At 44.2% G+C, this 23,768-nt stretch overlaps 1 protein-coding gene across 2 annotated transcripts in view; it reads right to left on the reverse strand.

Annotated features, from left to right (window-relative positions):
• Nucleotides 1-23,768, reverse strand: part of PRDM10 (PR/SET domain 10) — a 96,629-nt gene that overhangs the window by 10,019 nt on the left and 62,842 nt on the right. The window contains exons 9-19 of one of the 2 annotated variants that reach the window (XM_006061678.4): nt 22,920-23,037; nt 19,965-20,094; nt 19,219-19,461; nt 13,432-13,779; nt 11,168-11,323; nt 9,179-9,358; nt 7,736-7,846; nt 6,013-6,213; nt 5,196-5,339; nt 4,146-4,316; nt 2,207-2,347 (exon numbers count right to left, since the gene is read on the reverse strand). In XM_006061678.4, coding sequence (XP_006061740.1) covers nt 2,207-2,347; nt 4,146-4,316; nt 5,196-5,339; nt 6,013-6,213; nt 7,736-7,846; nt 9,179-9,358; nt 11,168-11,323; nt 13,432-13,779; nt 19,219-19,461; nt 19,965-20,094; nt 22,920-23,037 — 1,943 coding nt within the window. The remainder of the gene's footprint in view (nt 1-2,206; nt 2,348-4,145; nt 4,317-5,195; nt 5,340-6,012; nt 6,214-7,735; nt 7,847-9,178; nt 9,359-11,167; nt 11,324-13,431; nt 13,780-19,218; nt 19,462-19,964; nt 20,095-22,919; nt 23,038-23,768) is intronic. The other variant, XM_025286423.3, reaches the window with a different exon arrangement.

Consider the following 23,768-nt stretch of genomic DNA (forward strand, 5'->3'; position numbering starts at 1 on the left):
TGTCTCCCACACACAGCTCCACTAACTGTATCCATCCACACACGTCTCTCCTCTGAGCGTGGCCTCCCATAGGGGTCCTGTCTCCCACACAGGGCTCCTCTAACTGTATCCATCCACACATGTCTCTCCTCTGAGCGTGGCCTCCCGTAGGGGTCCTGTCTCCCACACACGGCTCCTCTAACTGTATCCATCCACACATGTCTCTCCTCTGAGCATGGCCTCCCGTAGGGGTCCTATCTCCCACACAGGGCTCCTCTAACTGTATCCATCCACACATGTCTCTCCTCTGAGCATGGCCTCCCATAGGGGTCCTGTCTCCCACACACAGCTCCTCTAACTGTATCCATCCACACACGTCTCTCCTCTGAGCGTGGCCTCCCGTAGGGGTCCTGTCTCCCACACAGGGCTCCTCTAACTGTATTCAGGCACCTGAGACCAATGGGGTGGCCTGGATTGCCACCTGCAGGGGTGTGGATGGAGCTGAGACACATGGGCCAAGGTGTCCACACAGTACAGAGGCCCCGTGAGTGCAAGAAGGAGCCTGGGTGAGGAGAAGGGGGCAGCAAGCAGCCCCTGCTTTCCACAGGAAGATAGAATAGCCGCCTCATCCCAACAAGGGACTCTGAGGAGCCCGTCCTGGCCCTCCAGCCTCTGGTTCCTTTGAGAAACTCAGAAGCGTGATGTTAGTGCACCTGAGAAACTCATGGCCCCTTGTGGAAAGAGGCTGCCTGTCTTGGGCTGGGACAAGTCACCAGAAACCTTACACTAGAAGGAGGGGAGGGGCAATCAGACAGAAAGCAGCAGAGGCCCCCTCCCCAAAAAAAAAAATAGGAGGGCAGAGAAAGTGCATGTTTATCCTACAGATTTCCATAGCAGTTGGAGCCAGGAAAAGTGGGATACAAAAGAGGAAGCAGTTGGAGACCATAAAAAAGGGCTTCCCTGGTGGCTCAGTGGTAAAGAATGTACCTGCCAAGGCGGAAGACATGGGTTCGATCCCTGGGTTGGGTAGATCCCCTGGAGGAGGGCATGGCAACCCACTACTGGAGAAGCCCATGGACTGAGGAGCCTGATGGGCTACAGTCCATGGGGTCGCAAAGAGTCAGACACAACTTAGCAACTAAATGACAATGGCAGCAGTCCTTTTCCTTACTTCCTCCCGCCTCTACCTGGCCACTGCCGGTGCCAGCCATGTGTTTGGCAGAAAAACAGATTTAATTTTTTTTAATTGTTTTTTTTTTAATTTCATTTTTACTATTTTCCAGTGCACACTATTTTAGTATAACAGCTAATTTTGCACACGTCTGTAAATATTATCCCACTGCATTGTGGATACATTTAATTTTTAATTAGCACTATCCACCTTATTTAATATCCATGGGTACTTTATGTATATTTTCCAATGTGATCATTATGAAAGTACCTATGTCAAGCAGAAAGATAGAACATATTTATTTAACGGCTGGTGGGTTTGAGTGAAACCTTTAACCACTCAGGGTGGTGACATGCAGCCTTCATGTGTGCTCTTGTCCTGGCCCCTGTGAATGTCAGGAGAGAGACTATGGGCATCCTTTATGGTTCAGGTACCTTCCCTTCATGCCCTGTTTGCTTGTGCACACGTGTTACATCCCTACCCGACTCTAAGCTCCTTGAGGGCAAGATCTAGAAAAGTTTCCTGCAAAGAGTAAGAATTTAATAAATATTTTGCAAGTGGATGTAGCTCTGCTTTTGGAGAAGGAAATGGCAACCCAGTCCAGCGTTCTGCTTTCTCAACGAAGGTCTCTATCACACAAACACAGTAATCCTTCACAATGTCACTGCTCCAAAGTTACAGAAACAACCCCTCTCTTGCCGGCCGTCATCCAGCCACCGAGGACAGGAGATCTCCAGGAGATCAGAGGTCAGGCTCCATACAGACAGGCGAGGCTGAGCACTCAATGGTGTGTCCCTAATGCAGGCATGCTCAGTCACTCAGGGGATCCTGCCGACCCAGAGATGGAACCTGGATCTCCTGCACTGGCAAGTGGATTCTTTACCAATGAGCCACTGGAGGCAAAGATGACTCTTTAAAGGCCCCCCAAATAAAGATATCACTCCCATAGTCAAGGAGACTAGGTCTGAGATAATGTCTCTCCACTCTTAGTACGTCTCCAGAGTCCCTGAGGCCACACTATCCTGGGACTAGTCCCTGGAGCAGGGGCCAGCATACCTGGGATGTGGACATAGCAGGGGCAGGGGGCTCGGTGACCTGGATGTGCTGCACCTGGATGGCATGCTGTGTGTAGGTCTGAGGGTCGTGGAGCTGGGCGACATCCACCGTGGACTGCTGGGACTGGTGTGGGGAAGTGGCCTGTGGGAGGAGAAACCCAGACCTATGCTGAGTACAGTTCAGGGAAAGCCTTCCAGAGAGAAAGTACAACTGAAACCATGTCCCCCAGAAGAGATGGGACTTCAGAGCCAGAGCTCAGTCCCAAGAGCCCACACTGAAGCCAAGCTGGCAAACTTCAGAGGAAAAGACAGCCTTAAAAATTATGTTTGCTAGCCTAGATATCCATTGGCAGACAAACGGATAAGGAAGTTGTGGTACATATGCACAATGGAAAACTATTCAGCTATAAAAAGGTACACTTTTGAGTCAGTTCTAATGAGTCTATTATATAGAGTGAAGTAAGTCAGAAGGAGAAACACCAATACAGTATATTAACACATATATATGGAATTTAGAAAGATGCTAATAACGATCCTACATGCAAGGCAGCAAAAAAGACATAGATGTAAAGAACAGACTTTGGACTATGTGGGAGAAGGTCAGGGTGGGGTGATTTGAGAGAACAGAATTGAAACATGTATATTACCATATGTAAAGTAGATGACCAGTGCAAGTTCGATGCATGAAGGAGGGCTCTCAAAGCTGGTGCTTTGGGACAACCCAGAAGGATGGGGTGGGGAGGGAGGTGGGAGGGGAGTTCAGGAGAGGGGGACACATGCACACCCATGGCTGATTCATGTCGATGTATGGCAAAAACCACCACAATATTGTAAAGTAATTATATCCCAATTAAAATAAATTAATTTAAAAATTATGCTTACTAACCATGAAACAGTAATGTGATTTAATACTGGAAGGGAAATGAGGGAATATAGCTGAATAAGAAGCTCTCAGGAATCAAAAATCTTTTCCCTTTAAATGTCAATTAAATGTAATGGCCTACCCTTTATCAGCTAAAAGAGATCAAAGTAGAGAAGTTGCTTTTGGTTTGTCACTCTTGATCACTAGAGCAGTGGTTCCTAACCTTATTTGTAGCACAGACATCTGTGAACATGTGGCCAAAGTAGAGACACTTTTTCCAAAATAATGTACATATGTATCACAATTTACAGACAACTTCAGATATTCAAAGATTCTTCCAAAGCCTAAAATTAGTAACACTGCTATATATTAAAAAAAAAAAACCCTCCTATAAAAAAAATAAAGAACAGTCAATGACAACTTACAATTTCCTGCTTTCATACTAGTTTTAAATCTTCAGAGTCCAGTTTATTTCAAAACAAAACATTTGTTCATGTATGCCTTGAGTACAATTTCTCAGCATAATTAAGTGAAACAATAGTTTGGGGAGGATTTTTCCTTTTAGCTCCTGAATCAGTAAGAATGAGCTACTAATTACCTTGCAGAAGGAACAATTATACCTCACTATTAATAAGGTATTGATACTCAAAATTCACAATTATTCCTTATAAGCTCCCACTGATAGACATCATTCAATGCTCAGATAGGGGCTGATCAAACAGGCTCCTCAACAAGTAGTCAACCTGGATGCCCAAGGTAAGGGTTCAGAAGAGGCTCACGCTGTCCTGCAGTAGGGCACGATAATGGTACACACTGCAGCTAGTGTGCTAGCCAGCTGCACATTTTCACTAGTGTCTAGAGAAAATCTCTAGACACTATTGACAGAAATCCCTTACACCACAGAGCCATCAACAGCAGGGGCTGTACAAATGCCTTCGACTCCAAGCTGACAGGCACAGTGATGTAGGGCCCAGCTCCAGCTCTGAGCATAGGGTGCTTTAGGTGACCCCCACTGCTCTACTGACTGACGGCAATACGGTATTCATGCAGGTAAAGAGAAATAAACGCAGGACAGTACCGGAGCCACCTGCACCACTTGAAGCTGTATGTGCTGAGGCTGCTGCAGGCCGGACGTAGACTGTGACACAGGAATGTACTGGATTCTCTGGTAGTCCCCTTGTGGTGTTCGGTAATCCGTCGTTAAGGTCTGGGACAGCTCTGTCATTGCCTGGGTTAGCAGGTCTGTCGTCTAGAAAAATGACGAGAAGCACATTGCTAATAACACCGCTGGTTGTAGCTATTTCAGTGCTCTGAAATCCTACAAAATTTGGTTTGTCTTGGGACACTTCCCTGGTCCAGTGTTAAGACTCTGGGTTCCCCATGCAGGGGGCATGGGGTCGATCCCTGGTTGGAGACCTAAGATCCCACATACTGCACAGCTCAATCAAAAAAAAAATTTTCTTTGGTTTGTCTTACAGGTGGATCAGGGGACTACAGATAAGTCCTAAGCACAGATAGACAAAAATCCAAAGTTAAGAAGATGTTGGGGGACTTCCTTGGTGGTCAGGTGGATAGGACTCAGAACTCCCAATGCAGGGGGCCTGAGTTTGATTCCCGGTCAGGGAACAACAGATTCCTCATGCTGCACCTAAGAGTTTACATGTTGCAGCTAAAAGATCCGGTGTGTGTTTGGCAGAAATCAACACAACAATGTAAAGCAATTATCCTTCAATTACAAATAAATAAATTTAGAACAAGATCCTGTGTGGCACAACTAGGATCTGGTGTAGTCAAATAGATAAATAAATATTAAAAAAAGAAAAAGAAGAAGGTGCTGGAAGATGACCTCTCTATCTCGGTCTATCTGTGTTGGGCAGGGGAGTTAGCCCAGAGGTTCTGAGAGTCTTGGGATGAACAGGCAGCATTGAGGATTTCCTGCTGTTCCTTTCACAGACAGCTTTGGAAAGCACTGACTAGGAGACCCAGGCAGAAACATCGTGCCTCACATAGGACACTGAAGGGTGGTGGGCTACATCTTCAGCCAATTAAACGCCAAGAGACACGTGGCCTCGGCCCTGGAGCTGTGACAGGCAGGAAGGAAGGAGAGGGGCTTTCCGCTCACACTTACCACCACGGTCTCTCCAGTGGCACTGTCCGTAGTTAGGACAGCTGGCGTGGCACTGATCACAGCTGTGGTCAGAGGTGTGTGTATGGTGTTGGGGAGCTGGGCGTACTCTGGGTGCTTCTTTCGAATGTGTTGTACCATCTTGGTCTGAAAAATGGCAAAAACCAAGAATAATTACTAGAACTGGTTATTTTCAAGCTTTCCCAAATGCAAACCCTCCAATGGTTCCTAAAGTCTTTCATGTTATGCTTTTTCTTAAAAAAAAAAAAAGTCAGAGCAACACTGACTCTACCTGCCTTTCCTGAAGTGGGACAATGGCATGTATGAAAGGGAAAAAAGAGGTGTGTGACTCCCCCCACCTCCTCCCCCCCCGCCCCCCGCCCCCTGCCATGCTATCAGGTAAGGTCAGGATACCTCACAGCATGACCTCATCCCACCCATACCTGCAGCAATCGGTGATAAGCCCCCAAGCAAAAGTGACTCGCTTTTCAGGAACCGTCATTTAAGTTCTTACATAGTGCTGCTGCAAGCCTGAGCATTTATACCATGAGCACAGGATATTCAAATCTGAGACCCTCCTCGGACCAACGGAAAAGGAAACCATGAGAGTGCTCGGGCTGTCAGATGGTGCTAATTCTGGAGACAGTCCTTCCATATTCTCTTCCCGTTCTGTACTGTGGTCCCTGATCATAGAAAACAGTTCCTCTAGCCCCCACCAATGCGGAAGAAGCCATCACAGCACCCGGACGAGAAGCTGTCTTAAGTCATGTTTCCCTAAGCCAGGACCTTGGTTCCCAGGCAGTCCGAGCCTTCCACGTACCTTGCTGCTGTACTGCTTGGAGCAGTGAGGGCAGCAGACGGGCGGGGTGGCTATGGTGCCTGTGAGCTGGGTGTGGGTGCTCAGCATAGGGTCTGGCTCTCCGGGGCCCGCAGGGCGAAGTTTCCGAATGCTTGGTGGAAGCTCGGCTCCAGGATGGTTCTTCAGAATATGGGCTTTTCGCTTGCTGGCACTTTTGTAAACCTGAAAATTCAAAAGTTTTGCCATGAAAGCAGTATATAGCTTTATATAGTATATACAGTATATACAGTATATAGCATATATATAGTATATACAGTATATAGCAGTATATAGTATAAAGCAAGCTGTCTTGCTTAAAGTAAACTAACAATTTCACAAGGAAATGAGAAAGAGCATTCATATAGCCCAAAATAAAATATATTAACAGACATATTGAAGGATAATGAGGATATAACAGACATTAGAATAACATAAGAACATAAATGGGGCTTCCCAGGTGGCTCAGTGGTAAAAGAATCCACCTGTCAATGCAGAAGACGTGGGTTCGATCCCTGGGTCAGGAATATCCCCGGAGGAGGAAATGGCAACCTACTCCAGTATTCTTGCCTGGAGAATCCCATGGACAGAGGAGCCAGGTGGGCTACAGTCCATGGGGTTGTAAAGAGTTGGACATGACTGAGCAACTGAGCACAGCATGCAGGGCAAGAACATAACAGATATGTGAGGCATCTTCCTTAAAGTTATGCATCTAAGACAGAAATAGTAAAAATATCTATACCTTTATCTGAAGTTTAAGAGGTGGATATATAGTCATAGAAAGAACTGCTTCTAAGGCCAGCTCACCCTTTCAACTTTCTGAGAAAGCTCTCTTGTGATGTACGTAGTTGACTCATACGCCAAAGAATCTTCCAAAACAGCAAGTCTAGTAGCAACTAGAACCCACAGTGGTGAATCTGTGCTTTAAAAATGTTTCTTGCTTTTAAGTTGACACTACTTATGTATAGCTTACACCCTATACAGCTGACATTGGATAAGGGAACAATGTTGCAATGAAACAATAAATGTATATTCTAGTCCTATCTTCTTCCTAACTACTAAAAATCAAGAATGTACAAGTTGAGTATTACACCACAAAACTTCTTCACATCCTACTCAATCTTCTAGAAACCCAAAATCCACTGTAGGATGATACGCACTCTCATTTTAGAGCTTATGAATTTAAAACCAATTCATAAACCAAACTCTTGGCAATAAGCCTCTTCTTCTATAGCAAAAAAAATAATAATAATAACCACAGAAAGAAGAAACAACAAGAAAAACAAAGTCAACTAATTTTTAAGAAAAAAATTTTGGCTTAAAATGAGGGTGCACTTCTAGTCCTTCCTTGTCTAAATGGAAAACTGTTGAGACAGAGAACCATCTGTCAAGAGAAACTGCGAGATCCTGGTATGTATTTATGCGTGTGTGTGCTCAGTCGCTCAGTTGTGTCTGACTCTGTGCAACCCCATAAACTGTAGCCCTCCAGGCTCCTCTGTCCATGGGATTCTCCAGGCAAGAACACTGGAGTTGGCTGCCATTTCCTTCTCCAGGGCTCTTCCCAGCCTAGGGATCGAACCCATGATCGACGACAGGCGGACTCTACTGTTGAGCCATGTGGGAAGCCCAGTGTGAGTTTATACACGCAGACAAGCCAGCCCTGAGAGGAGCTCCCGCAAAGGTCCTCCTGTGGACGGTTGCCCTTTACCTTATCACAATACTGGCAGAAGTAGTCACGGTTGGGCTTTATGATGGGCAGAGTTAACTCTGGCACCTCTTCTATCTTCATGTCTGGGTGCCTCTTTGATAAGTGATTTACCTAAAAGGAAAAAAAGCAAATGAGAAAAAGAGATCCCATTACAAGCACTGAACAAACACCTCCGATATCGACTGCTGGAAGTTAAAGTTCTCTGAAGAAATGTCCCAGAAAGTAAGGCATTCAGCCAGAGCCAACATGGCCAGGTCCCTCTGAGACCAAAGCATTAACGGGAGTTAATGGTTATTCAGCAAATTACTGAAGGTGAATTGGGTTGCTGTGGATTCCACTAACAGCCTTTGACTAAAAGAAAAGGAAAATTACACTAGCAGGAATTTCTTTAGTGAATTCTACTGACAGAAGCCTGTCTCTCATTACTTAGGGCCCTAACCTTACTGAGGATATTGAATAGAATGCAAACGAAGGTTCTGCTTTCTAAGTAATGGTCTCTGAAAGAGAAATATCAGAAATATCATATGATATCTCTCATACGTAGAATCCTTAAAGAAATGATTCAAATGAACTTATTTACAAAACAGAAACAGACTCACTGACTTAGAGAATGAATTTACAGTCACCAGAGGGGAAGAATGGGGGGAAGGGGTAGTCAGAGAGTTTGGGATGGACGCGTACACACCACTATATTTAAAATTGATGACCAAGAAGGACCTGTTGTAGAGCACAGGGAACTCTGCTCAATGTTATGTGGCAGCCTACATGGGAGGGGAGTTTGGGGGAGAATGGATAAATGTATATGTATATAGCTGAATCCCTTTGCTGTCCACCCGAAACTATCACAACACTGTTAATCAACTATACCCAAATACAAAATTGAAAAGTTAAAAAAAACTAAATAACAGTCTCCGACTTTACTGGCAGGTCCTGGCACAAATACATGTTGCAAAAACTGTCATCAGGGCAAAATGAACTGAGAACCAGCTCTCCTGGTGTCTCTGCTAAGCTGGTCCCCATGCCCTGCCTAGATGGAAAGTCCCGTCTACTGTTGTGTCATATCTGGGACAATCAGAGTGGGCGGCTGGGGGAGAGGACCCCACCAGAAAGGCTGGTTCAGGAACACAGAAGAGAACAGGGAGGGGGTGAGGACTCCACCAGAAGAAAGGCTGGTTCAGGAACACAGAAGAGAAGAGAAAAAAAAACACACAGCAAAGACTGAGCATGGCAAACAAAGCAAAACTAGCGAGGAAAAGTGATCACAAAGACCTCTTCCAAGAAACACCAGAAATGAACCATGGCAAGGCGGGGCAAGGGAGTCTGGGAAGGAGAGGAGCCCCATGCTGGGAACTGTTTGTCTCCCCACCATGCCCAGCCAGTGAGAAAAGCCGGTGACAGGTTGAGTGCAGAACTCTGTCTAGGTGTAGGGCAGTGGATACTGACCAGCATGCCCCGCCTCCGGAAGCCCATCATGCAGAGGCGGCACTTGAACGTGAAGCTGTCGTAGTCGGTGGACGTGATACGGGGCTTGAACGTCTTGGAGCGGCTGCTGCGGTCGGCTTTCTTGGCCTCCCTCTCAGGATTGTGCATCCTTTGCATGTGCTCCCGGAGTTTGTCTTTCCGCTGTTTGCAGAGAATTTTTGAGAAGGCAGCAGGTGGGGGAGGGTATAGAAAAATTTTAATTGAAGGGATTAAAAAAAAAAAATAAGTACAAGTTAGCAATAACAGAACACACCGGGCTGCTCCAAGTTGCTAGAAGGTACAAGGACACAGCAACACTGGCTGGGAATCATTCCATTCACCAGGGAGTACGTGCATTGCAATGAGCTGGGCTTTAAAATAACCATTCAGTTTGAAAGCTACACACTGACTTCTGAGAAGAAAGACTTGGCATTTATGTAGAAGCAATCAAAGGGCACATGGAATAAATTTGGTATTAAGAACTACAAGATAAATTGATTGTGAATGGTAGGTGATACTGGATTTACAAAGCCATGTATGTACTCAATTCCCACATGTGTTTTTTTTTTTTTTTTTAAATAATTCCCACATGTTTTCACACACATCATGGCATTCCTCTAAACCCCGAGTGAATTTAAGTGTTTTTCACCATACGGATTTAGAAGTGTGTAAGCAGTTATACTACCCGCTATGGACGGGGTACACGATCACAGGTCAAGGTCACAGCTTTTAGTCTGATGATCTGATTGAGGGATACAGGTTGATATGAGTCCACAGACAGAAAATTAGGCAGAGCCCATCCTGAATAAAAACAAACTCCAAAAATGCCAGCTCCCTTATCCAGTGAGGCTCTGCTCTCAGACATATAATTACACTGTTATTGGTCTTATAAAGACTTTGAACCTTCCCACCAGACAAGTTCTTTCCACATTTTGGCTCGAGGATGTTTCTGTAACCCCCTTCATTTTTCAGCACAATTTATGTAACAAACATTTCTTGAATGCCCACCGTGCTAAGTTCAGAGGTACATGGCCAGGCAGCCCCACCAACTTCCACATTCTACACAGGACTCCTTTTCCAAGTCAGTTTTCCCCTCCTGAATCCATTTCTGATTCTTTTCTAGTTTCTATGACAAGATGACCTACACTCATATTCTGCAGAGTGTCTCTTAGTGACATTTTTGCAGAAACATCTGGCTTCCCAAGGAAGCTTGTTTTACCATTTTCACAATTACTTGTTTAACTCTTATCCCTGAGTCTCCTGTGGGGTTTTCCTTTGCTTTCTTCTAAATTCCAGGCATGTTCTTATACTTATTATCTTTTATCTTAATCCCAGAAGTCATTAACATTCCCCAGAGGAGCCTAACCCTCTCAACATCCCATACACTTCCCACTTCCACTGGATGACGTCCTGATGACCTAGGGCTCAATTATCAGACTCTTACACTTCATAAATGCTCAAGAAAAAAATCTCTTGGTTCGATGGGTAAATATATTGTCCTCTTAGGAATTCCTTGATAGCAGTTTAGTTCTATTCATTATACACTTGGATTCTTGTAGGAGATGCATTATTACCCTATTTGGAGATATGAATTAATTATTTGGGGAAATTACAGTGAGTTTCCTCCTTAATTTTAGGGCTTCCTTGGTGGCTCAGTTGGTAAAGAATCTGCCTGCAATGTAGGAGAACTGGGTTAGATCCCTGGGCTGGAAAGATCCCTGGAGAAGGAAATGGCAACCCACTCTGGTATTCTTGCCTGGAAAATCCCATGGACAGAGGAGCCTGCCGGGCTACAGTCCATGGGGTCACAAAGAGTCGGACATGACTGAGCAACTATCACTTTCAAATCAAACATGAGACACAAATTACACCTCAAGTCCATGCTGTGAGCACAGGTGATACACCCTCAAAATGAGCAGGCGTGACAATTTCAATGGCCCGAGACCACACAGACTGCCCGCTGGTTCCCACCTTAAACTGCTTCCCACACGTGGAGCACAGGAAGTCCTTGCGGTCCGAGTGCCGGAGCATATGCAGACGCAGCTTGTCAGGACGGCAGAAGGCCTTGTCGCACTCTGTACACTGGTAGATCTTTTCTGAGTGGAAGCTGCGCACGTGCTTCTTCACCTGGCCAAGAAGACACAGAAAGTCAGGGAAAATGACAGGAGGCAGCTCGCCAACACTAGAGGGAGCCAAATGCATTGCCTTGGATTCTCATCTGGCCTGGGAGCCAATCGGGTGTGACTGATAACTGGCCTCAGTAACAGCCTCCTTTTCATGGTGGCCAGAAAACCTTACCAGCCTCGACCTCCCAGGACTTGAGAGGAGGAAGAAAATGCTTGCTTAGTCCAAGCCCTGATCACATGGGCCACGTTTGTCTCTCTCCCTCTTTAAAAAAAAATAAAAAGATTAAAAGTAAGAGTTCCTTTGGATTTAAATGAATCTTGGCAAAAATTAAATATAAGAAGACGGAAAATTATTCTTCCTCACTTTTTGCTGCTTCCAATATGGATACAAACAATTTAGCCCCTTGCAGTAATAGTTCCCTTTACACCCTTTTATAAAAATCAGGTTCTGAAGAATTAAAGACATGTGTGCGCGTGTGTTAAGTCTCTCGGTCGTGTCCGACTCTTTGGAACCCACCAGGCTCCTCTGTCCATGGATTTTCCCTGGCAGGAATACTGGAATGGGTTGCCATTTCCTCCTCCAAGGGAGTCCCTTGCATCTCCTGCATTGGCAGGTGGATTCTTTACCACTGAAGACATGAATTCAATGATACAAAACACATTACCCATTTATGAGGACAATACAACACCAGCATCCTTTCCCCTTACTTGAGACTTATTCCCTGTACTCTCAGATAACTTAAATAAAAGAATATGGCCTCTGAAGTCTCTCAGTCATAAATATCCAGTGAAGAAGAGTTATGTATGGGACCTAGGTATTGAGCTATCAAACCATTCCTATAAGACTTGTCCTTTATTATTTTTGTAGTCTCTTTTGCCATTAAATTCTGCCCTAATGCAACTTTTCATGGCTAAAAAATAAAAATTAAAAAAAAATTTTAAGAAGAAACTTACCTAATTGTGTAAAGTGAGAAAATTACCAAGACTCTCAATACTAGAACTATGATTATATCTCAGTTTTCTTTTGGTAATTTAAAAAACAGAGAAGGGGGATGTTTTTATTATTGAACACAGGTCTCCCGCATTGCTGCTGCTGCTGCTAAGTCGCTTCAGTTGTGTCCGACTCTGTGCGACCTCATAGACAGCAGCCCACCAGGCTCCCCCATCCCTGCGATTCTCCAGGCAAGAACACTGGAGTGGGTTGCCATTTCCTTCTCCAATGCATGAAAGTGAAAAAATAAAGTGAAGTCACTCAGTCGTGTCTGACTCCTGGCGACCCCATGGAGTGCAGCCCACCAGGCCCCTCTGTCCATGGGATTTTCCAGGCAAGCTCCCGCATTGCAGGTGGATTCTTTGCCATCTGAGCCACCAGGGAAACTCATTAGATGTTTAGACTTACTTATTCATTCACTAGCATATAACACTATTATCACTTGAAGTCCAGATGAAATCATGAATATTCTGGAATTTATCCTCACCCCATTTGGCTCCAGAATATAACACAGGGGAGGAGGTCAGTGTTTAAAACCAAAGTATACTGGGACTTCCCTTGTGGTCCAATGGTTAGGAGTCCACACTTTAAAAGCAGGGGGCACAGGTTTAATCCAGGATTGGGAGCTAAGATCCCACATGCTGTACAATATAGTCCCCCCCAAAAAATCTGTATGTTATATACCAACTTACTCTTTCATTTCCTTCCAAAATGCACCACCTTAGTAGTCTAAGACAGGAAGCCACAGTGATAGGGGAAAATGTTTCCAGGCAGGAAATGGGAGTCTGTCTTCTACAGCTGCTACGTATTTTATAAGTAGTAAGTATTGGCAAGGATGAAGAAAGACTTTTTCAAAAATAATAACCAGATCTGACTGTTTATTTCCTGTAATATAACTTAAATGTTTAAATGCCAATGTCTTATTTCGACAATTAAGGGTCACAATCATCTTCTGCTTATCAAAAGCAGTTTGAAGAGACATTATTCTCCAACTATGAAGTTGCTGTCAAGAAGGGGGATGAAAGATACAGATAACGGGCCATCTCAATTTTCCAAAAACCGCTGTTTTTCTTTCCTAAAAACGGCAGTACTCGGGCATCTCGACAGATGGTACTCACCTGGATAAAATCTGGGAACCGTTTCTTACAAGTTGGGCAGCTGAAGTAGCCATCATTGATATGAATGGCCACGTGATCTTTCAACAAATCAAGGCGGTCAAAGGATTCTGGGCAAAAAATGCAAGAGTAAGTCTTCTGGTCCGAGTGGAGCTTCATGTGGCTCTCCAAGGATGCACTGCTGATGAAGCCCTTGTTACAGAGGTCACAGGTCAATGGGCAGTTCCCCTCCCGCCCATGGAAGCGCACGTGTTGGTCCAGTTTGTCCTTCTCGCGGAAGGCCTTCCCGCAATGCAAGCATTTAAAAGGCCGGAAAGACTTCCGAATAAACAGATGCTGCAGAGCTGCATTCTGAAAGACACACACAAATGGGATTACTTAGTGAGTAGGCCAAACGTGCAAGCAGCTCACACATTTATAGGAAGAGAGGACGATCTCAGCAATCACAGACTTTCCATAGAAATTAAACTAGGATACACTGTTGAAAGAAGATTTTTTTCTGCTAGAGACCTTAAAAATGAAGCCATCTTCAAAGAAGTTGATCTTGAAAAGACAGACTTTGGGTTTTGTTTTATGCCTATATGTGTGTGCTTTCTTCTGAAAGGATCTAGGTCACGTTCAAAAAATAAGAGTTGTACAATAGAAAAAATCCCAGAGTCAAGTAGAATAAAAATTGAAGATTTGGAAGAAATGACTTGGGGGGAGTGACGCATGCATGATGAGGTGGGAGCAAGTCAGCCAAATGTTACTTGTTGAAGTCCTTGAGCCAAAGAATTTGAAGCTTGATTAAGACATTTAGCAAAACTAAAGATAATAAAAAGAACTGAAGCGTAGCAGGGCCTGGAGGAAGGAGCCAGTGGACATGGGATTTCTTTTGAGGATGATGAAAATGTTCCGGGACTAGTGGCGATGGTTGTACCACTTTAGGAGTATTCTAAAAACACAAAGAGTGAATTTTATAGTACATGAATTGCATATCAATTTATGAAAAAGAACTGAAAGAGAACAAAGATACAGATTTACATGGGCGTGTTTGCTGCTGAGATGACATATAAGCACACATCCTAAATGGAATATGTGCCTTAATTATGTCCTACTTAAGAAATGCTCTTCAGTGTAGCTGGTTAGTGCCACTGGTTAGAATTCCTCTCTAACTGGGTTAAATTTATTGCTTTGTTCCCTGTCTAGACCAGTCAATTCTGCTCTTTTTCTTTTTCTTGGTTACAGATTGCACGTCTAATGCTGATTAGCCATCTTGTGAGTTCATGCAATTGTTATAAGGAATCCAAGTGAAAGAATATGGATACTTAGTACAAATTCATCACTACCACTGGGAAAACACTCTCCTCTCTACTGACAGCAAATCAACAGACTTATCTTTCACACAGAGAATACAGATTCAATATTTCAGTTCTACTATAATGAAGACTCATTCATAAATTCCTCAAAACACCAGGAGGAAAGCTCTAGACAACAATGAGGGAAGAAAATAATTTCTCAAAAAATATACCTGTGAATGGGTATGCTTATGGCTCATATTGCAGCGCTCATATTGCAGCCATAAGCCATTGCTTATGGCTCATATTGCAATGCAGGAGACATGGGTTTGGTCCCTGGGTTGGGAAGATTCCCTGGAGAAAAGAATGGCTACCCACTCCAGTATTCTTGCCTGGGAAATCCCATGGACAGAAGAGCCTGGCGGGCTACAGTCCATGGAGTCTCAAAGAGACAGATACAACTGAGTGACTAACACTTTCACTTTCATACTTGGGTAACTATAAGAGAATAATAATTAAAGGATTAATGAAGAACTTAAAGCATTATTTGTGCAATGGAAAATAGTATAATGAACAATGTTGAAACTCTTAAATTTCAAATTACTTATAAGTAGCAACTTCTAAATTTATTGTGAAATAATCTCTTGGAGGAAAGCAAAATAATTATTGTCAATTTTTTAATTTATTATTACTGTCAAGAATTTTGAACATAGCTCCTATGTAACAGGAAACAACTTTCTCAAGGCTTCTCTAAAAAGGCTGGGAGAGATATTTCACCTACTCATTTATTGAATAAATATTTAGCAATTCTGTTGTCTTCCCAAGCTGACGGGTTGCATCATATTTTATTCTCCTTTGAATCTAGATCTCTTTAAAAAGCTGAGTTCATAGAAAGTGTCAGTAAAAGTCTGTGAATTAATGAAATGTATCTCATGTGAAAAATCAAAAAGAATGATTTCCAGATCTTTTCTGCAGCATCTGAAGAGGTTGTAAACAAAAAACCTTTTTGAAATCAGCCAGAGAGCTCTCTTTCACTTCATCATACAGCTTAGCAGTCACCTAATCTTGCTACTCTATCTGGAAAGATACTTATTTTACATAAAAGCTCTCACTATTCTGGCTACTTTCCAGACTTTAAATATTACAAATGAACAAATGCTATCATGAGGTTCAGAGGTTCAAGGTACAGGGTGAAGGAAATCTAATCATCATTTCTTTTACCCAGGTTCAGCGATGTTTCCAAGGGCAGACAGTGCACAGCAACTGATTTTGGTCCCTCAGGGGTTCCACTTCCCCTTGGGTGCCAAATCTGCATCGCAGTTTTATTTTGGTTCATTACGCTTATAAGTCTCCTGTCATCTCTGTTTAGTGTGAGTGTCCTCAGACACTGGATCTAAACCCAGCAGCAGCTCCACGTTCTTAGCTCTGTCTTGCTGTCAAGCCCTTGTCTTGACCATCTTTGTTACTTCCATGGAGCCCTGGACGCTGTCTACACACAGGAACCAGATTGCATCTGTGATCAAATAATCCTGCTGGGGCCCCTTCATGACAAGGCAGTGGATGTGCTGAAACTGCCCGCTCCCCCTCCCTACTTGGAGGCCATCTCTACCATACCTCCTGCACTGCAGAGCTGTGATTGGTACATATTTTCTAGAAGCAGTAATGAGAAAGGGCAGAGGCAGCAAAGATGAATCCCAGAGTTGCCGCTGGCCAACAATTCCGTGCTGGATGGAACATAAGTTGCCAAAATGGTAGAGATGCTAAAACCTGTGACGAGGGATTCTACTCACATTGAAGTGAGTCCTGAGATAACAGATTCTGTGCAGACAAAACCCATAAAATGTTTCTAAAGCCTGATATGAATAGTGAAATGAACCTAAATTATTGACCAATTTTCATGTTATTTTGACCCTGACACAAAAAGGAAATCAATCATGTTTGTTTGCTTTAAAAAAAAAAAGAACAACAACTTTCCTCTGGTCTATTTTCTGCCTGGTTTTCAGAACCTCTGTTGGGCTAGTCCTGCCCAGTATCTCACTCTCCACTCTCCTCCAGCTGGCACCCGTGCTCGGGTCAGACCAACATGCACAGTGCCCATAACCACACCAAGCACATTCCCAGGTCTTGGCCTTTGAAGTTATGGCTGCCCACCTCTGAAACGGTCTCCCTTCTTCCTGTCTGTCTTTCAAGGACCAGTTTAACTCTCACTTCATCTACGAATTATTCCCTGAATCCAGCTTTCTTTAAATCTTTCACTCTTCTAAGTTTCTCTAGTAATTATGGGCTCTACCTTTCCCTGGGTCAGGAAGATCCCCTGGAGGAAAGCATGGCAATCAACTTCAGTATTCTTGCTTGGGAAATCCCATGGACAGAGGAGCCTGGCAGGCTGCAGTCCATGGGGTTGCAAAGAGTTGGACAGGACTGAATGACTGAGCACGCATGTATGCACGCACCTTTAAATGTGATACTGAACTGTGACCCAGCTTACATTAGCATTGTGTCCCTAGTTAGACTGGAAGATCCCAGCAGACAGAACTCCAGTGAAAATTCTCCTATGCACCTCGAAAGTACTGGACATCCAGTCAGAACTCGGTGTCATTTCAGAAGGCATTTCAGAACAGTCAGCTGTCTCAGAGCTGGAAGGGACCTTGGAGATTACTTAGTCCTACCCTTCATTTCATGTATGAGCACACTGCAGCCCACAGTTTACTCACTGATTCTTAATAAATTAATAATAAATTAGCATTATTTATTAACTAATTTGCATTGACTGTAGCAACCAAACTGTAGTTTCCACTAGGATTTAGTAAGTATGGGTTGCAAAGAGCAGTAGGTCAGGCAGACACTTAAATAGCATTCTGTTATGTGAGTGAAACAGGAAACAGACGTACCTGCAGCTCCAACTGAGCAGGCAGCATTAGAGGAGAGAAAAATAGTTACATTACCAATGGGGTTGGAAGGCTTCCCTTCAGTGGGTCATTACCAATCTGGATAGAAGAGATGAAAAAATACATAGCCCTGCTTCTTAGAATGTGTGAGAAGGTAAACAAACAAAACTAGCTCACCTAAGACTGACTGCCAGAAGTCACATGCATGTGGGTTTTGCTTTGATACAAGGAAACTTGTTCCAAAACCAGTGACCCAATTCATTCCAGAACACACGTACAACCACGGCCGCACTATGCTTGCACACCCACGCCTCACAACACATGTGGGCTTTAATTTTTGCCTGCAAAAAATTAAATCTAGGAAGCAAGTCTCTGGACCTAGTAAGAAATCAGAACGGCCAAAGCGAAAAGACAGCAGTTGTGCGAGAGAGAGAGGAAAGCAGACTGGGAATCGTGTAACATGATGGATAGAAAGTATTCATAGCCCTTCGCTGTACTGGCCTGTATTTCTCTGTATGCTTATGTTTGCTTTTGAAATAATATTCATGGAGCTATAAGGTTCACAGGTTTCCATTTCAGGACCCTCATAAAGGCTATTCAGCCTGACTGCTCAGAATCCCGTCAGCGACGCCATACAGAACAAATGTTTAAATGTATTTTTACATAAAGGCTCAGACAAGACTATTGTTCAAGTTTTGTCTGTGCCTTTTAGCCTATAGGTAAATAAGACTGAAAGAAACATAAGCTGAAATGAGCGTTCATCTAGAAACTGCAAAGCCTGGGAAGATACACAAAAAGTTTCTTTCATCCACATATAAAGGACTAAGAAATGTCTTTAAACAGCTTGCTGCCACAAACATGGATTTAAGTCATTGTTTTCTGGATGTCAATTGTCCGCACAGGCACTGAGCCCGCAAAACAACACGGCTTTCCACCTGTGTCTCCCACAGGTCCGAATGCACGCTCAACGCTATCTGTTAAATATGGATAAAATACACCTGGCCAGGCAGCCACTGATGGAGGCCCTGCGGCCACACGGTCTGAAGTTACAATGAGGGTTACACAGGAGAGAAGACACTGCCCCACCCCCACACCTGGAGCTTAGCTCCATGCTGTCCCCGTATCTGGGCCACACCTGCCAGATCTGCTTGGACTCAGGTCCCTGGGCATTGACAAGACATGGCATTTGCTAGTGTCCCATTGGAAACTGTCAACAACCAAATTCAAAACCCCAAATTGACTTTAGAGCTCTGATCAGGCACAGATTAGCCTGGCTTCAATGTAATTAACTATTACAGCTCAGTGTACTTATTTCTCCATTTCCAATCTGTGAGTTTTAGGATCCAGGGCGCTATCCTACTCTAACCACACTAGTCTGGATGTTGCCAAGAGCCAGGCTTCCATGTCACTGCTAAATTGATGGAATCTAGGACCAGCCATGCCAGCCTGCCATGGGACATGGAGGCCCTGAGAAACAGTTCACACTTTCTTCCAAAACAAACAAGGGCTTGAGCAGCGGATGGTGAACAGCATGGTGCCTACAGAGCTGGCCGCCTGCAGGAGAGTTGGCGCCCATGCAGTGGGCGGAGAGGGTGGGGGAAGGGGGAGCTGGGCATCCCGCCTACCCGGATGCGCTTGGCACGGCGCATGTCGTCGGCCGTCAGGGTGCTCTGGGCGGGCAGCACGCTCTCCTCATGCTGGGGCTGCAGGTGCAGCTCATGCGTGTCCGGCTCTTGCTCTAGAGAAGATGGGGCTTCCGGGGGCAGCTGAGGGAGCGGGAGGGTGGGCTGCTCTGGTTGGTCCAGCCCATTAGGAGTCGCAGCTTCAGCCTCATCGAACTGCTCCTTGGTGGAAAAATGCAACAGGTCCTGAAATCACAAGAACCAGGAGTTATTTCCCTGCCTAGACAGACGTCCATGCAAGGACTTAGAACTGCTGCTTTATGTTTTAAATGATTAGCCTCATAATGCTCAGAAAAGATTATTTTCCTCCTGAGAACATGAATTAGGTAACCATTCACAGGATGTAAAAACCATGACATATTCCAGATCACTTTATGAGGAAAAAAGAAGGCGGGATTCTTCTGGAATATCATAATTTCAATTGCCTGAACTAATTAAACAGAGGCCCCCATAATGTCTCTGGACAATTTCAAATCTTTAGGGCTGCAAAGTTGACCTTCTGTTGTAAGTAACGTTTAAAAATACGCTCTTTTGAGTCTTTGTCTGATCAGACTTTAATTAACAGGCAGCGCAGTGCCAACAGGCAGGACTGTCAGCCTCTGAAAGGCACTGTGTTTGAGTCCAGTGACAATTCTAAGTTCTCTGAGCAGGCGTCCAGGAAGAGTTCCTGCTTTCCCCTCCCCCCTCACCTGTGTCCCATCGTCACACTTTTCCCCATTTTCACTGGTTATCTCCAAGCGGATAAATTTGGGAGGACGTCCTGGCCTTCGACCGGGGCCAAACCGCCTCTTGCCTCGGCCCCTTCCTCTGCCTCTTGCTCTGGGGACAAGAGATCGGGTGATAAATAGTCACAGTTACATAATACTCCACAACAAACATTTCCCTAAATGATCCGGAGTAACTCCAAATCTTGATTTCCACTCACTTTATTTCTTTTCCTGATTCTGTAGACGATCATTTTGCCCATACACGCTATCTCAATTTCTCATCTTTCCCTGTCTATATAGTTCAAAGAGACATCTTAAATTATTCAGAATAAAGGGAGCTTTAAAAATTCAAAGTGCTGACACCATTTTGCCACTGGACATTCTGAAAGTTCGAACACATCTCCACAGTTATGTGAGCAATGCAGACAGGACAGAACACGCCGAGCCTGGTGTGTGTCCCAGAGACAAGATTGGGGTCTTTCCCCTTGCTCACCTCATATTCCTTCCATGGAATCTGGCTAGAGTCAAAGATATGTTCTTGCTTTACTATAATCTTCTGGGAGGCCAGAACGAATTTCTAATTCAGTGGTTCAATAATACATCCAATAAATGCCAAATGAATTTTATCCCCTTTGAAAGGTTTCTAACATACAAAAGTTCCTTAATCAAAGGGATTCAGAAAAGTATGTCACTAAAATCTCCTTTAGAAGACATGTGTGCAAGATGCGTTTAAAATCAATCAGACTGTGCTTTATTCTTCCACTCATGTATTTAACAATTTAATTAAAAATATAGATTTTTTTCCAAGGACTTTTAAAAGATCCTTTTTTATGGGAAATTCTGAATGTCGGCAAATATGGCAAATACAAGCCCAGTGTACTCACTACCTCATTTCAATACTTATCAGCTCATGACCAGTTTTATTCTATCTGAATCCTCACCACTTGTCCCACACACATACCCATTAGACTATTTTGAAATAAATCCCAGACATCATTTCATCTCATTCATATTCATAAATATTTAAATACATATCTCTAAAACATAAAGATATATAAATATATACAAAATACATATCTCAATACCATTATCACAACTGATAGTTGCTCAACGTTTATTAAATCTAGTCAAAGTTCAGATTTGCGTAATTGTCTCAAATTTCTTTTAGCAGTTGGCTAATGAACATTTTATCTGCAGTGTGCCCTGCCTGGTGCTCAGCACTAAAAGATGGGAAGTTATATCCAACAGTTCTTACCCTCAGAAGTCCAGCAGAGGCAGCAGGATTATTATAAACCAAAACTCTCAAGAGGGTATAAAAGGTGTTATAACAGAGCCACGTTGGAGTGTTTGGGATGCCCTGGAGGAAGTGCAGGACAGAATGCTCGCTGTGCCCTCCACGCACCTTGGCCGTTTGCTCCCGAGGTCACACCTTGCCCTTGTCGTCCTCGGTAGCTGCAGAACCCCAGGACCCTGACGCCATGCCTTGTCCACTCCAACACCGTGTCCTTTCCAGTTCACCCCTCGGGCACCTGAACTCCCGGATCCTGCCCCCTCACCAGCATCTCCAGTCCTGCAGCCTGTCAGCAGTCGTGTCCCCTTCACGTTTTCCCTCCCTTCTTCCACTCATCACCTCCAAAGCCCATCACTGGACTCACTCCCGCGCACATGCTCTTCCCCCACCCTGCTGCTTCACCACTCTCACTGTGTTGCAGGCGCTTGGTGAAACCCACTCCGTTCCCTCCCTGCACAGACACCCTCACGGGGAGAGACACTGGGTGAGGACATGGCCTTGACTCACGAGAGCCCCCACTGAGCTCTTGCTGCTGCAGGCAATCACCCCGCACTTCCCTGGAGTATTTACTCTCTCACATTCCTAAGGGTCATTTCACACCACCTTCTCTCTTCTCAAATTCTATAAACACTGGCAAGCCTACGTCTGTCCCACTGAAACTACCCCAATCCAAACCACTCTCATTTTTCATCCAAACTGTTGAAATAGTTTCTAACCAGACTCCCTGTCTTCCCTCTTACTGCAGTATAACCTAAGTGCCGTTTTTACTTTCATCCACAGTGATGTTTGGGCTTCCCAGGTGGTGCTAGTAGTAAAGAATCCACCCGCCAATGCAGGAGACGCAGGTCTGACCCCTGGGTCAGGAAGATCCCCTGGAGGAGGGAATGACAACCCACTCCAGTATTCTTGCCTGGAAAATCCCATGGACAGAGGAGCCTGGCGGGCTACAGTCCATGGGGGTCACAAAGAGTCAGACACACTGAAGGGACTGAGCATGCACGCATAGTGATGTTTAGAAATATAATTGACATCATAATATCCCTTGCTCAGCAACCTCTGAGGACTTCTTATCACACATAAAATGAAATTCAAATCTCCTATCACTACCATCAGGCCTACGTGATCCAGTTGCTGCCCACCCCGTCCTGTGGAATTCTCCTTCATTTACCCCTTTTTCTTTTTTTTAATAGGAACTAAACACAAGAGTTAGTTTAATGAAGGAATCTTACCTTTGAAGAGTTTGAAAATCAGAGGTGCAGGTTATTTCAAAGGTGTATGCTATCTCAAGAATTCCTGTTTCAGAATCTCTACTTAGGGGAGACGTTTACTAAGGTGGAAAGATCTCCTATTGCTGGGTATTGATTATGTTTGTTCAGGGAAATGTTTACTAAGGTAGAAAGATCTCCTATTGCTAGGTAAGCATTATTCTGGAAAAGACCCAAGTTGTGATGAGGACCAGGGGGAGGAAAGGAAATGATGCATAAGAAATGTCCTTCAGCAGCCTAACTGGTTATCTGTCTACACACCCACCCATGTGCATACAGACACACACACACACACACACACCCTCATACATTCATAGATAATACAGAAATGACTCTGGAACTTAAAACACTAAGTTTGTGAAAACTTCCCCCTCATTATACCTGCTGAACACATCCAGTTTCTCATCGTGAGAATTGAGATGCTGCTGCAGCTGTTCAGAGCTTATAAATCGGCGGTTGCATTCATAGCAGGGCCAATTCTTCTCTTGCTCTCGAAGAACTGCAGCCATAGGAGAGAGACCATGGAGGCTGGTGACCAATCGGCCCCAATAAAACCCAAATGCCTGGCACCCCCACCATTCTCACCGCACCGTAGCCCAGTGCTCATAGATACCCAATGTCTGCTGTTTTGTTATAAAAGCAAAGGCTTAAGATTGACAGAAAGTAGTTTTGGGGATCTGGTTTTCTGATATATTCATGAAAGACATCAAAAGAACAACTACCGTGTGCTACCCTCTCCCACCCCCAACACACACACAACCTTACCCCACTGGGAAGACAAGGTGTGCTACAATGGGAATGTGTATGCAGATAACCCAGTAATTCAGATCCAAGCTTCATAATCAGAGGGTATAGTGTAAAACACAAATAACTGGAAGATAAATGCTCAATATTATCGCTTTAGCAAAAGGTTCACAAGCACAGGTTAAAGCCATACCCTATGACCAGCAATTCCACCCCTAAATGTGTGCCCAACAGAAATATGCACAAATGTTCAGTAAAGGACATGTAAGAAAGTTCACAGTGGTACCTTCATATTGGCCAGACACTGGACACTGGAAATGACTTTGTCGACCAAGAAAGAAAGACTATGACTGACTTTTGTCCCCTAGGAAATAGCCTCACAACTTTTGGAATTTCCCAAGTAAATGGCACGTCTTTGTCACTCCTGATGATCTGTGACCATACCTGAGTTTATGCTAATGAGATGGCCCAGATGGGGATGGCTGA

This window comes from Bubalus bubalis, chromosome 5, assembly GCF_019923935.1.
Source record: "Bubalus bubalis isolate 160015118507 breed Murrah chromosome 5, NDDB_SH_1, whole genome shotgun sequence".
Lineage (NCBI taxonomy): Eukaryota > Metazoa > Chordata > Mammalia > Artiodactyla > Bovidae > Bubalus > Bubalus bubalis.